We start from the raw sequence: 15087 nt of genomic DNA on the forward strand, positions 1-15087 counted from the left end.
TTCATAAAGCCTCCCAACTAGTTTTTTCAATTAGGATTTTTCTCGGTCACCCCGTTGCGTTTCATTTCTAATAGTAAACAGGCGCCACAGAGATTGTATATTTATTTTCTGACCCACTCGAGGAGCTTGTTGCACGTCCACATAATGCACGTTGCATGACGCTGCCCTGGGAGCCTGTCCCAGCAGGACGGTCGGTACGTGATATGATGTGACGTGTGTTTTTGTAGTGGCACAACTTGTGGCACTGTTTTGTTTTGATCTGTCTTCTTCGATTCCACCAGCACGGCACAGAACACGCACAAGCTTCAAAGTCATTCTACTCAGTGAAGATACTAGACAAGCATTCTTTCTTTCTGTTGGGGTTTTTCAGGCTATAATTTACATTTTGATTCAAAAATCAGAAGGACTACAAGTTGTTCATGATCATCTTACTTGGGACAAGATATGGGATTTGGATGAACCAGTGTGAGCTTTTCCTCTTGCTTCTGTGACCCTGCACCCGGTCTCTGTGAAAAAGGAAAAGACAGATTGGATGCGGGGATCACTATGTTAAATTATTTCACTGTCTCTGCAGGCAAAAGGAGACGGTCATTCCCACTGAAATCCCCCTGGTTCAGGAGGTTACCACCACACTGCGGGAGTGGGCTACGATATGGAGGGACTTATATGTGGTGAGCCAACCTGTCCTCACACATTAACACCCTCAGCTCCCATACAGTCCATCATATCAATCTTTTTGCTGTATATTAAAGCTCTATATTTTATTTATATGTTTATTTTCTATAAAAAAAAAAAATAAATTTTGTATTACTATTTTCTATACTTATAAAAGCCATCTTTATTTTATTCAACATTAATTTCTTGTTACTGTTTAATACAGCTTCACTTTTTTTGTCTTTTAGAAAAAGGAAATTGTTTTTTTTTTCCTATTCTTTTTTTATTGGTATTTCCCATGCCTCACAAAATTCTCCACATAAAATTTTGCCTTTGACATTCATCTGTACATTACAGTTGAATCTCCACAAAACATCCAAACCTAAATAAACAGTACAGAGATGAATGATTGATCCTTTCACCACATTATAATACACACTCTTAATAAAATATTACCACTAAATAACTACTCTCTCTAGAACAGGGAAACATGGGTGCACCTTTGTGTTATTAAAAAAAAAAAGAAAAAAACATTGACATGACGCAAACCTGAAAAAGGAACCTCACCCTTTAATGTTATAAAAAAGATGGCCTCACTGGTTTAGAAAAAGGAAATTGTTTTAAAAGAAAATGGAACAAAAAAAAAGCTTGACATAGGCATGACATAAAAGTGTTGGGTATGTATTCATGTTCACAATTGTATTCTTATATCCACAAACACTGCTCACTGCACAATTGATCCACCCCCCCCCCCCCCCCCCCCCCAGCGTGATACAAACAAATCATTTTTGAAGTTGATATTTGCTGTTATCTTCTCTATCTATCTATCTATCCATCCATCCATCCATCCATCCATCCATCCATCCATCCATCCATCCATCCATCCATCCATCCATCCATCCATCCATCCATCCATCCATCCATCCATCTATCCATCTATCCATCTATCCATCTATCCATCTATCCATCTATCTATCTATCTATCTATCTATCTATCTATCTATCTATCTATCTATCTATCTATCTATCTATCTATCTATCTATCTATCTATCTATCTATCTATCTATCTATCTATCTATCTATCTATCTATCTATCTATCTATCTATCTATCTATATATAGGCATGTATAAAAAAACAAACAAACAGAATTAAAAAAAAAAAAAAGACCAAATGAGTAACCCAGAGTTCACATGGCCCACACTCCAAAGTGCGTTACATGTTTGAAAAGAGGGTAGTCGGTGGTGGGAAGTGTCTGTTTTATGAGCATAAAAGTTCCCTGAGGCAGGTGAAATTTCTTGTGCTGTGCTGTGCATTCTCCTCCAGTGGGTTTTAATGGCATAACAGTTCCAAAAAAACAGGATTTGCTTTAATATTCCCGTTTGTTCAGCAGGCCGGGGAATTACCATCATAGTAACACTTCCGGGAGATTTGTATTCAAACATGATTTTTAGGCCTTTCCAACTAAACTCTTTCCAGTTCTGTGAACTGCTACATTTCCATTGATCGGTGGTTGTATGTGATTTCTCTCATTGTTTCAACCACTCGTTGCTGGACTTGTCTCTCTCAACCTCCCCTCGTGTCTGAGTCCAGTGTTGTTTGTGTCTGACAGGGGGACAAGCGTGAGATGTTCAACTGTGTCCGTGACATGATCTACGACCTGATCGAGTGGCGTTCACAGATTCTGTCCGGCACCCTCCCACAGGACGAGCTCACGGAGCTCAAGCAGAAAGTCACCTCAAAGATAGACTACGGCAATAAGTGCGTATCTTGCAGCTGGAGTGCTTTCGCTTTCTCCGGGTTGAATCCCTTTATCCACAAAGCTATCAGGAAAAAAATTACCGCTTGTTGGAATAGACCAGTCGTGTCGGTCAGTGGAAAATGACAGGCCATCACTTAAAGCTTGAGAGCAAACTGGTGTTACTTAGCTTCGGCACACTGTACTGTCTTCCATCATGAAATGACAGGTCTGGCTGGTTCTGCAGTGGGCCGAGAAAATCGCTTGAAAATGAAAACTGCGAAGCTCCTTTCTGCTCCTGTGATGAAACTTTAAACCTTTGGCCAGGTAGCGAAATGGCTCCTGGCTCTGCGGGAGCACTGAGTGATGAGCTGATGAAATACATTGAGTGCACGCTGCTGTCTTTGCCCACTTCTTCATGCCAGAAACAGTGAAACAAAGCAGGAAGCATTGAAAGGAGGAAACAAAAAAAGTGGTACTCTTGTTGGGACTTGTCACTCCTTAACCAGACTTTATGTTTATGAAGGTACTTGGATCTCGATCTGGTGGTCCGAGACAAAGATGGCAACATACTGGACCCGGAGCTCGCCAGCACCATCAGCCTGTTCAGAGCCCACGAAGCGGCCTCGAAGCAAATCGAGGACCGCATCCAAGAGGAAAAGGTACACCCGCCGGAAAGATCGAATCCTGCGTCCTCAAAAAGCCCTTTTTACAACTCTGACTGATCCCTGGACTTCATCCAGCTGATATAGTAAATTTAGTCGGCGAGCTTCAGGTTCCCTGTACGGTCCAGGTACACAAAGAGGCCTGATTGCTTCCTCATGAAGTCAGGAACTCGGCCAGAGAGCCAATCTATTTTGCGTGATGTAGCGGTGGCTTTGTGCACCTGAATGTCAGCTGGCAGTGTGTAGTGATTGCCAGACGCTAAACGCCCCGCAGTTATGTGCACTCATCTTGTGCGACCTTTTCTTTCAGGGGGGCTCTATTGCATATGCATGGGCAATAAGAAAGTGTCCAGGTCAACATGATAAATATTAATGATGTGGCCCCAGCATATTTTTTTTGAAGGGCGTCCAGGGAACCACGTAATACATTCTTTTAGTGTCAAGGCTGCCCTGACGATCAGTCTGTAAGTTCACTGTATCTCAGCCTTTAAAGCCCTTTATAATCAGGTCTTTGAAGGCCGTGGTTGATATATGCTGATCTTAAATGCAATTTGCAAGACACACCAAAGTCCAGTGCCTATATTCTCATATTTCACTTCTGTTTCTAGATTGTTTAAACCGCAGAGGCCTGAGTCCTATCCGCATGTGACAGACGGTCCTCTACTATTTCCCACCGTTCATTGTGAGTCCTCTGTTTCTCCGACAGTCTCAGAAGCAGAATATTGATCTGACGAGGCAAGCAAAGTTTGCCTCCACGCCGGCTTTCGCCCTCTTTGTGACTCTCAAAAACGTGGTGTGTAAGATTGGCGAGGACGCCGAAGTGCTCATGTCGCTGTACGACCCAGTGGATTCCAAGTTCATCAGGTAAAAGTTTCCCTCATGCCTCTCTTTGTTTTCAGCACGTGCATGCAAGCGCACGGGAGAATGTGACCAGAAATGAACGCAGCCTGCCGCTCAGGGATTTGCCATTGTTTTAGGATTTTGACAGCAATTTATCACAAGTAGAGCAGCTCAGCTGTGGAATGTTACTTTTGCATCCAGCGCCTGTTCGTGCGTTTGGCTTCCCATGCGGATTCGTTTCTGGATTAACAATTAAGCTTTTGCTGCGTGGGACGCAGCGAGCAGATGTACAGGAGCACGTTGCAATCAATCCGAGAGTCTGAATTCACTGTGTAACGGGATCCTTCAATGTGAATATGAGGAAGTGCTGATTGTATTGATGAGTCATGCTACTTCTCCCATCGTCTCTCCCGCAGCGAAAACTACCTGGTGAAATGGTCGAGCTCCGGTCTGGTGAAAGACATAGACCAGCTTCATAACCTGCGGGCGGTCTTCACGGTGAGCGTGCGCGCGCGCAATCGCCTGTAGTTCACTGTTTATTCAGCCATGTTATGAGGAATGTGGGCGCTCCTGTTTGCGGAGCCGGTGTTTGTTAAGCTCTCTCAAAAAGAGCCCGGCTCTCTGTATGTATTTACCGAGGCAGTCACCTCTATCTAATGGAAGCCCAAGGGCAGAAAGGTCAGCATGCACCCACTGGGAGCACTTTGCTGGTATCGGGGAAGGTATTGCCCACAGGAAATGAATCTGTGGACACAATCACAGTTGTTGCAGAGGCAATTTGTGGATAAAAAAAAAAAAAGAAAGTTGGCCCATAACACAAATTCATCTCCACCTTCGAAAGTGCTATTAATCAGTTGTTGTTGAGCACCTGAGCACTGCGGTCGCCCAAATGGAGGCTGTTACCAGATGGAGCTTTAAATCCACATCTATTTTTCTCTAAGGGCTTTGGTGCCCTGCTGAGCAATCCGATGACGTTAGTTTGGGAGCTGTCCACTTGAATAAAGTCGTCGAAGTTCTTCATATCTTTTGTTTTCCCTTCTTCAGGACTTGGGCAGCGAAGATCTGAAGAGAGAGAAGATCAGCTTTGTGTGTCAGATCGTCAGAGTGGGCCGCATGGAGCTGCGAGACAACAACACCAAGAAGCTGACGTCGGGTCTGAGGCGACCCTTCGGAGTGGCAGGTAGACTTCCCGACATTTACTTTGTACGAGTTGTGATTGCGTCGTCACAAGTTTTAGAAGTCACCTCTGCAGACGGGGATTACCTTCAGATTTAAGCAGCGTACCGCCTCTCTAGAAGTCTTGAACAGATGTTGTGTTTGAGCTTCATTGTGAAGAAAAAAAAAGAAATCCTGGCCGGGTTGAATAAACAGATTTGGCTAAATGTCAGAAATATCCTCCTGAATTAAAGAGAAGAATCAGTTTGATTTATTTCCTCTTGGCAATCTGCCCTGCGAATCATAAACTAATTAGATTGGCGTTTTGCCCACATTTATCCAACAGAGAAAATTACACCTCCCCTTTTGAGGGTCTTTTTCCAGTGCCACTCGAAGGGAAGGTAAATGACATCCTGATTCCTGATGGCCCATCTTCAGACATCTTCATTACTGCAGCTTTAAACGGTTTTATGGAAAGCCTGATTATTGAAGTTTCGGGGCAGCAATAAGCTACTTTGATCATGGTGAGGGCCAAAAAGTTTTTAATTTCTACTACTTGAGAGCCAAATTGTGACAACACACTGAAATGAAATCTCTTTTATGCTTATCTTAAACATGTATTCAGATTAATGGTAAAAACGGAGTAATTATAAGTGATATCTGTTCCGGTTAAGTTAGAAATACTTTCCTTGTCTCAACAAATTTGAAACCACTGATGTAAGGATTTTTGGAAAATGTCTCACCAGATTAAAGGTGAAATCACTCTAGCATGAGCAAAGGTGGCAAGTAATGGAGTATTTCTACTTTGTTACTGTACTTAAAGGGATTTTTCAGGTCGCTTTACTTATTTTTTCTGGTGTGTGTTTACTACATTTGAAGACAAATTGTTGGACTTAGTAACTCTCACATGGTTGATTGTGCCTGTGTGAAGATGAAAATAGTGAAACAGGTGGCACTGATGGAGATACTGATGATTTTAAGAGGGATCAAGTTATATCAATAACGGCTGAATGCCAAAACCTCTTCTTTCTGTTTAAAACAAAACAAAAAAGATTTGATATTTTAACTGTATCAAGCCTAATCAAACATATAATTACAGAATTTGCGCAGTGGTTAACGCTCTCGCCTCACAGCGAGAAGGCCTGGGTCGACGTACTGACCGGGGCTTTTCTCTGTAGAGTTTGCATGTTCTCTCTGTGTGAATCTAATAAGTGTAATGTCAACCTACATTTTTTTGTACCATTGCACCATCTTACTACAAACTACAGTCAGTTTTGTTGTGTTGACTCAGTGGGATTACTCGGCTACTACTAATTATTCTCATTAACTACAATGAAACTTTATCATAAAATCCTGCTGTGCACATTACTGAAGCTGCAATCGGGGTATACAAACAATTTTGGTGTGATATTTCAACAGCTTTTTAACGTCTTAAACCAATATGTCCAGAAAATATAATTTTTTTCCATTATAGTCGAGCCTCCGCTTCAATTAGAACTCATCAAAGAACAGCCAACATTAGGCTATGGCTGCATTTACTTCCGTGATGTCGCCTTAACACGAAGTGATCTCGGTCATTTTCACAGTTGAGCCGGTCTGCGAGCCTCGTGAATGTTTATACCCGCTCTTTCTTTGTTTTTCCACAGTAATGGACGTCACCGACATCATAACAGGCAAAATGGACGATGAAGACAAGCAGCACTTCATCCCATTTCAGCCGTAAGTGCATTATGCTGCTGCGCAGAAATTAATTATATGCATGAGGTTGTATTTAAGTTTGGTCTGTTGTTTGAAAGAAAAAAACGATTTTTTCACTGTTGCACTCATTTCCATTAGTTTGCACGGTATATAAATTGAACAGCATTCATATTTTTGCATTGTGGTTCTGCAAGTTTTGAGTCCTTGACAACAGATTAAAAGGGGTTTGTAGAGAGTATCACTCCCCTATTCCCTGCTCACTCAATTAAGGCAGTCTCATTAGCTGCTCCCATTTTTGTCGGGTGGCACACAGAGCCCGAGTAACCTTTTCCTTAACGTGATATGCTGCATAATTGAAAATGCTTCAGATTCAGGCAGTTTAGCAGGCGGATCACCCCACTTAACAGTTTTATCTGTGAGCATAAATCAGGAAAATTAGAGCTTTCTAGTGTGGAGAGAAGACTGGGTTTTAGAACAGGGGTTATATATGCTCAAGTATGAATATGTCCCCGTGAAATAAAAATAAAAATGTTTTCGAATAGCAGTTCCAAAACCCATTATCACACTTTTTTCCCCCACAAAATCCAGCAGCCACAAGAAGTGAAGAAGCCATTTACAGAATCCAAGGCAGTGATGTTATTTAAATTGACTCCTGGCACCCAAACAGAATTGATTCGACAGATTAAAATCTTGTTTGTGTTCCAAACAGAGCTTTCTTATAAACACAACTGCCGTGGTCAGATCTGTACGATACGCCTGCACCAAAAGCCTAATGTTGTTCTGAAATAATCAATTACATGATTGGCAGAAAAATGATTGCATTTAATCTGCAAAGTGAAGATTTGCTGCTTCATTTCGCATTCACAGTACTGCAGTCAACCAGACAAAACTATTTACTTGAAGATTTCACCTGGGGATCCGCCAATACATGATAGGATTTTAACACTATGACACTTTGAATGCTAATTCCCTCACCCATTTATCCTCGGTGAGAATTCAAGGCGTATGTTTTTAAAGTTTTCAGCTGAAGTCATCTTTGTATTTCACCTTTTTTTGAATTGACTCTTTTCAATGATGTTTGATTCAGCTCTTTTGAAAAACCTCATCCAAACTGAAATTTTGTTAGTGAATATTTCAGCAAGATTCTGTCTCGTTGTCCATTGTCCTTCGGGGGTGATGGGCATTCCTAGTTTTCTACCACATGGTGTTTTGCATTTTGCAGATTACCTTTGCCCACAACTTTTTGGAAACAGCTCTCAAGGTTGAAGTTTTAGAAAAAGCTCGGGCTCCGTCCTGTATAGACAGGCGAAAACAAGACTTTCTCAAAATGCTCAGGCCTCGTCTCCTTGCAGACGGTGGAAGCGCTGTTACTCTGCATGCACAACATGGCCGGAGTAGATTGTTCTTCTGCACATGCTCAGTAGATGGACAATAACAACAATGGCGGCCTCCAGAGTGTCATGGCTCCCGGTCCATATTCTCCCGGGACTTGATCATTTTTGTAGTTGAGTCACATAACAATCGTTTCAAACGAATACTTTTGCGAGCCACTGTATATATTCCCGGGAGCAGACAGTATAGACAGCCTGAAGGACGGAGACTCTTTATGGCTCCGCCGTGCTGTCATCACCACCGTCTTCTCCTCCATGTTCTTCTCCTTCTTTTTGAGAGTCTTCCACACTGCAGACGCCGTCGATCACATCTGCCGTACTCTCCTACGCTTTGTACAAAAGTTTTGTCTTCAAAGAATCTGCTCCTCCTCACACATGAAAATCTGCATAATCTTAACGCCGTAGTGAGTTTGTACCACCCGCGGGAGGCTGATGGCGTGTGCTGATAGGATTTACAGCCTGACATTTCCCGCTTTGAAAACAAATCAAGACAAACAGTGTGCAGGTCAAGCCTCCCACTGATCGACTGGCTCCAAGATCTAGATCTCATTTCCTAAATTATGGTTTTCTCTGTGTGTTTCCTTCATTACCCATCCTGCCTCACTGTTAACCGCTAACAAGTGGCTTTATGTCTGTCATGGTATTCGCATCACTCCTTGGTGTGTCTCTCTCTCGCTCTCTCTTTTTATCTCCACTCTCCTCCTCACAACAATCACCCTGTGGCTCCTCCTGCCCCGCTCCTTGTCCTCCTCCGTGTCTGCCTCCTCCTCCTCCTCCTCCTCTTCCTCCTCCTCCTCCTCCTCGTGGTGTTTGCCTGTTGTGTGCATACTACAGGCTAGCGCTGGATGATGCCATCCGCCACAAGCAGCTGAACATCTCCCGTTTTTCACCCAGGGTGGCAGGAGAGAGCGACTTCCTGCAGACGGTCATCAACAAAGTTATCACCGCCAAAGAGGTCAATCACAAGGGTCAAGGTACGGCGCAGGGGAAGAAACTTTCTTCATCAAATAGGCATCGATATGGTCTTTGTAAAATATTAGTAAGATCACTGAAACAGTTAAATCTCATTGATATACATGAATGATGCTTATACATGGAAAATATTTATAGATTTCAGCAGTTCAGTTTCTACAAAGATTAATTCATCCACATTATAGATTATATTATCCATAGACTCTAATAATAAGATATGTGCTCTTGACATGTACTTCAAATGCCAAGAACGTCGTTTCATCCCGTCGTTTTAGAAATTAGTGCAACATTTTGCAGTTTAGAATTAAAAGTGAAGGTTTTCCACCTCGTTGGTCCTGAATTAGACTGATACTTCTGTCACTCATTGGCTATTTATCGCATTATTTCATTACATTTTAATTGTTTATATAACGAGGGCAGTAGACATTATTGTTTCCATAATTTTTCACATGGAGACAAATGTCATAAAGCCTCCTTTAAAACAGAAAATACAATTGATATTTCTATTAAGTTTTAGCTTTTAAGCTCCGCAGATCTAACCGTAATGTTCTATAATCTTGCAGACAAAATGAAGGTATTTCTGTTAATTCAGGACATCTTTTAAAACATGCAACACAGATGTGATTTTCTCAAGAATCGCAGAACAATCAGTGCTTTGCTTTGCAAATTAGTGTCAAGCTATATACTCTATGTGCAACACATCAGATTTTTTCTATGTATATTGCACTGTCACTGATAAATAAATAAATTGAAGTTTAAGATTGTTCGATACTAAAAGATGCAAGGAGAAAAAGCAAGTTGTGCTCATCTATATTGTTTGACTTGTTTCATAATGCACCTCTGCTAAAATATATATCATAAATCATTTTAAACAATTCTATGTAGGCCTGTGTAAAAGACACTGATATTTCATGGACTGAATTAAATTATAAAATGTGTAAATAGATTCATCAAATGGGAAAAAACAGAGCCACTACGTCTATTTTTGTTAAAATATTGGTTAAACTAGATTTAAAATTGTCTACAACTAAGTAAAAAGCATATTTTAAGATAAAAGGTATAAAATATAGTACTGTAGAGTTTAAAATTAAGGTTTTTTCTAGATTAATATGTTTTTCCACACGGTTTACGTTAGTTTGAAGCCAGCAGCTGAACAGTTGAGCTTGAGGTTACATTTATTATGATAGAGGTTAGATGACATGTCTCAGTCATCCTGCTCTTTATAGATCTAATTGTATCAAAGGCGCAATATTGAATTATCCAATTCTTACACCATATTCACCCCAGTCTAAAGACAGAGAAAAAAAATAAAAAATAAATATATATATATAGTTGCTTGCGTCACTGTGACAAGCTACTAATTAAAGTTCTTCTGCAAAGTTCAGCTCATCTTATTCATGATTTAAAACATTTTGTTAGAGCAGCAACTTGGCCCATCTGAAGGGATTTGAGCTGCCGGTGGGGAGGAGACGACGCGGCGGCCTGCGTGGTATCATCATGCTCGATAAAGATGTACTTGGATAAATGTCAGGTTTGCTTCAGCCCACACTGGGAAGAACAGTGGAGTGCTGATAGCAGCTGTTTCGGTCACGCTCGCATATCAAAAGAATCCCGGCCAGCCTGGAGGGGGGAATGTGTCACTCATAACAATGTGAGGTCTGGAAAGTGAAAGTGAATAAAGCCGTTGGGGTTGACAAGGACCAGTCACTTATGTGGCCTGCGACTGAGCGCATCGCCGCCTGCTTTAATTGGATCCTGGTTTTTTTTTCCTTGCTTTTTTTTTAAATTCACGTCTGGTTCAAATGTGCAACTTTCCTGCTGCTTTGTTTTCCCCGAGAGAATATTAAAAGGGAGTGATGCCACCGTTAAAATGTGCTTACAGAGCTGAACCTGGATCACTGTGCGACTCTCAATAAAGACACACAAGCTGCTTCTGCCTCGACCAGGAATCGAGCGGAGCTGCTACTAGTGTGAAACTATTTAAAAAATAAATAATAAATAAATAAAAATCACCCATGAAAGCCTCTTTAAGGCCGTTTGCTTCCTAATTATTCCGTTTCCCCACAAGCTTCGCTCACTCTGGTTCTCCAAGAGCAATTATTTAAGTGTGGGTCGTACTCCACAATTTAAATACTCTACGATGAATGTCACTCCTCTAATAAAAACAGCGAGAGACTAAAGAAGTCAGAGGTATGGAGTAAATTATCATACACTTTGCAATGGAAATGAAATGAGGTTTTTTATAATCTATAGTGCCCTGTAGCTATTTCGTTACCATGAAAATCACATTTCCTTTCTGAACTCAGTCGCAGGATTTTGTTCTAGATCACGTCAGTCTTGACTTAGTTGTTTTTTTTTAACACAGGAAATGCAGAACCTGAAAGGCGTTTATGTATATTTATTGCTTAGTATCACAGAGTTTATGTCAAACAGCATTTTAGCATCTCAACAAATGAGTAAAACGTTTTGTGCCTGTGTGACTCGGGACTTTGGTGTCTACAGGTTGGTCGGTTGTGACTTTATTCACTCCTTTTACGCTGCGCGACACTTTGAACCGGGCGCAAACAGAAACACCCGCTTCCTAAATTATGTTTTCTTAATCATTTTCCTCGGGGCAGCTTCTATTTAGCGTCTTGTCCTGGAGTTATTACATGTCGCTGTGACAGCTGACAGAGTTAAAGCACGTGGAGAAGTCTCTTTTTAGTATTTTCCCGGGGCGGTTATCTCTTGCGCTGTCTTCTCATGATGTTATCGTCCCCCCCCCCCCTGCTTCCCATCATTGCCTCGATTGCATCCCCAGGCCTGTGGGTGACACTGAAGCTGCTTCCTGGAGACATCCATCAGATAAGGAAGGACTTCCCTCACCTGGTGGACCGATCAACGGCTGTGGCTCGCAAGATGGGCTTCCCCGAGATCATTATGCCCGGTAGGTAGACCCCTGAAGATTTAAGATGTGATTAGATATTTTGATTATTCTCCGATAAGTTCTATTACTTCACATTACTTAACAATTCGGCTCGTTATTACATATCCGGCTCTAACAAGCCCAAATGTCCACCGCTGCCACACAAAGAGTTTCCTAACTTAAAATGTAGAACTACACTCATTCATATTTGGTAAAAAAAATAAAAACAGCAAATGTCAATGAAGTCAAAATTCCTTCAATCTTTCTCTTTTTTCTAAAGGTGACGTACGAAACGACATCTACGTGACTCTGGTACAGGGGGATTTCGACAAGGGGAGTAAAACTACACCCAAGAACGTGGAGGTGACCATGTCGGTTTATGACGAGGACGGCAAGAAGCTGGAGGTACGACTCAGGAATATTAAGGTCCTGCTTTGTATTTTTCTTCTGTTCCGCTCATCCTCAGCATTCAGGACACAAGTGCCCCAGCCAATCGACAATTCAGTCTATGATTCAGCAGGCTTTCTTTAATCTCACACTGCTCAGCACTCTGCTTAACTGACCAGGACCCCTATAAAACAGTGTGATACACAGGCCGTACTGTGAGCCCTCGCCGCCTGTCAGAAATGACAGAATGCAATATCGGTGCTTTGTGGTTGATTGAGTAGCCTAAAATTTGGCTCACCGCTACGGGTATCAAGCTTTATCATTGTCGGAGGCGGCTACAGGCTGCAGCATGTGGACAGACAATGTGGGCAGCATAGTGATGAGTTATGTGGAATCAGCATTTCCCCTTCTGGTGTAATTACCTCGGCTAATGAAGTTAGAAGGACCATTTCCCTCCAAGCTGTTTTAAAATGTTGTAAATTTATTTGAATTAAATTTACAGTTCTTGCGTGCAGGGATCAGGTAATTATACTGACAGCCAGCTTTTCATCTTAATACCATTAATTACATTTAATCAATCCATCCATCTTCTATAGCGGCTTCATCCATGCTGGGCTTCAGGCCGGCTGGAGGGGAGGGTTCGAATGAGGCCTGTGGCCGGTCTATTACAAGGCCGACACAGACAAAGTTGGAAACTTTCCAAGAGAATAAACTGGAATTTATGGGAATAAATGAGAATAAACCAGGAATTTTACAAAAATTAAGTTTGGCTCTTTATAGGGAACTTGCACATCGTAAACAGTCAGATATTTAATGCAAGTACAGTTGGAGATCTATCTATAGAGATCCTCAATCACATGGACACAGCTTACTGCTGGGCTGTTGAGGTCAATCAAACTCTTGAACCCATAGCACAAGACTATTGAAGCCACACATTTGAGCCTGTGGACTACAGAGAAGTGAAGTAAATTATGATATCATTTTGGCAATGCATTTAACAAATTTGACATATTATTAATGTTTCACTAATTGTTGAATTTGAACATGTCTATGATTTATTGCGATGCAGACGTGGACAATTTTGCATCAATGCAGCGACAAAAACATATTCCATTATAACAAATATTTTCAAAATTCCCCATGGGAATTTACTGGAAATTTATCTGAAATTTTCCACCCCTTTGCAACTTGATCCGCTATCCAGCCGCCAATTTGACAGTTTGAATAAGTTTCACAACTGTGTTCTGTGTGTGTTTTAATCATGTGCCAACCCATCAGTGTGTAATATCTTAATGAGACTTTAGTTCCAGCTTTACCTCTCAGTGACCCGTGTTCCCTCGGGTTTAATCATTGGGACCCTCTGCTTGACTTTACCACTTTTGCTGCTCAGGCCATCAGTTGATGGATGATAAGACAATATGAAGACAAATATAGGAGCAGTTATGGTTACAGTGCATTTTATCTTTCTTATTACGTGTCTGTGAAAAACTGGACAAAAAACAGGCCTGAAGAGCTCAAACGGATGAAAGTGTTTACAGGAAGTCCCTCCTCAGTCAGATTTAATGAAACGTTTGACTCGATCACATGAAGCCGAATTGTCGTCTTGTTGCCCTTGTGGTGCTGGATAGTCCGTCTTCTTTACAGCCTTTTCCGTAGAAATGTTCAATCTCATCGGTTCTGCTCTCAAGGGGTCGGTGCTAATTGGTGAACGACTCCCTCTTCCTTCCTGGATTTAATTGGCCGAAAGAATATTCCTGTTCCTGAGACAAGGACCTTGGCGACTTCTCGTCTAATGTCTGTAGCAGTTTCAGTGTGATGTTTAATGACAGGAACTTTCTCTAGCGATGACCTTGAAGTCAAGATCTACTTCAAAAGTAGGACTGGTTTGTTTTCGTCTTTTAGGTAAACTTATCACGAAACCTCCACTTGCTCGTCACTTAAAATTACAAAATCCACCCGAGAGAGAGATAGGACAAGCTTTTATAGTAGGCTTACTTTGAAAGTTTCACTTCATGTGGCTTCTGTTTGGTTGTTTCTGCTGTTTTTTCAGGCTTTTTTTTTTTTATCATCTCTTTTACTCTGAGTATTTCGCTCTCCTCTTGCCTCTGGACTTTATCGCTCTCCATCTTTTTTTAAAAAGGATTTGTGATGTGAGAGCCGGGACAGTAACGTCTTATCACCTTGACATATTAGCACACCTCCAGAAAAACCCTCTCACCTGCAGCAAGACCTCAGTCACTCTGTCCGTCTGCAGAGTCCCATGCTGCCAGGAACCCCCGGTCACTTAGTGATAGACCACAGATGCTGGAGTGGGCACCTGCCCCCATATCTGCCGAGCCTGGCCGGGGGAGACGGGGGGTCTGTTATTCCTCATAATTGCTGGTTGTCAGAAACCATTAGTGTGGGAGTGTTTCAGCAGGGGTGCACTACCGGGCCAGGGAGTCAGCTGGAATAGTGGGAGGAAAAAAGGTAGGCCGGCCAAGGAAAGACTGATAGAAAACAAGGGAACGCGTGCCAGCCACTGTCACGCCGTCCGTCGTGCCGCATCCCTCAGCGGAGCTCACAGTATTTTACATACACACTCTGACCTGTTGTAGAAATGCAGGGGACTCACTAGGAAGACCAATTTAACATGGTTGGATCCATCAGCACCAGCTGGGCTTCTTCACTGTGTCTGGCTTCC

The 15087-nt window shown here is 41.9% G+C and overlaps 1 protein-coding gene across 1 annotated transcript in view; it reads left to right on the forward strand.

Annotated features, from left to right (window-relative positions):
- dock1 (dedicator of cytokinesis 1) overlaps positions 1–15087 on the forward strand; it is a 175801-nt gene that overhangs the window by 23535 nt on the left and 137179 nt on the right. The window contains exons 5-14 of the mRNA XM_080466196.1: positions 575–671; positions 2266–2414; positions 2918–3053; positions 3763–3920; positions 4313–4394; positions 4941–5076; positions 6698–6770; positions 9035–9114; positions 11913–12038; positions 12298–12422. Coding sequence (XP_080322322.1) covers positions 575–671; positions 2266–2414; positions 2918–3053; positions 3763–3920; positions 4313–4394; positions 4941–5076; positions 6698–6770; positions 9035–9114; positions 11913–12038; positions 12298–12422 — 1162 coding nt within the window. The remainder of the gene's footprint in view (positions 1–574; positions 672–2265; positions 2415–2917; positions 3054–3762; positions 3921–4312; positions 4395–4940; positions 5077–6697; positions 6771–9034; positions 9115–11912; positions 12039–12297; positions 12423–15087) is intronic.

The sequence above is a fragment of the Lipophrys pholis genome, assembly GCF_963383615.2.
Source record: "Lipophrys pholis genome assembly, chromosome: 1".
Classification (NCBI taxonomy): domain Eukaryota; kingdom Metazoa; phylum Chordata; class Actinopteri; order Blenniiformes; family Blenniidae; genus Lipophrys; species Lipophrys pholis.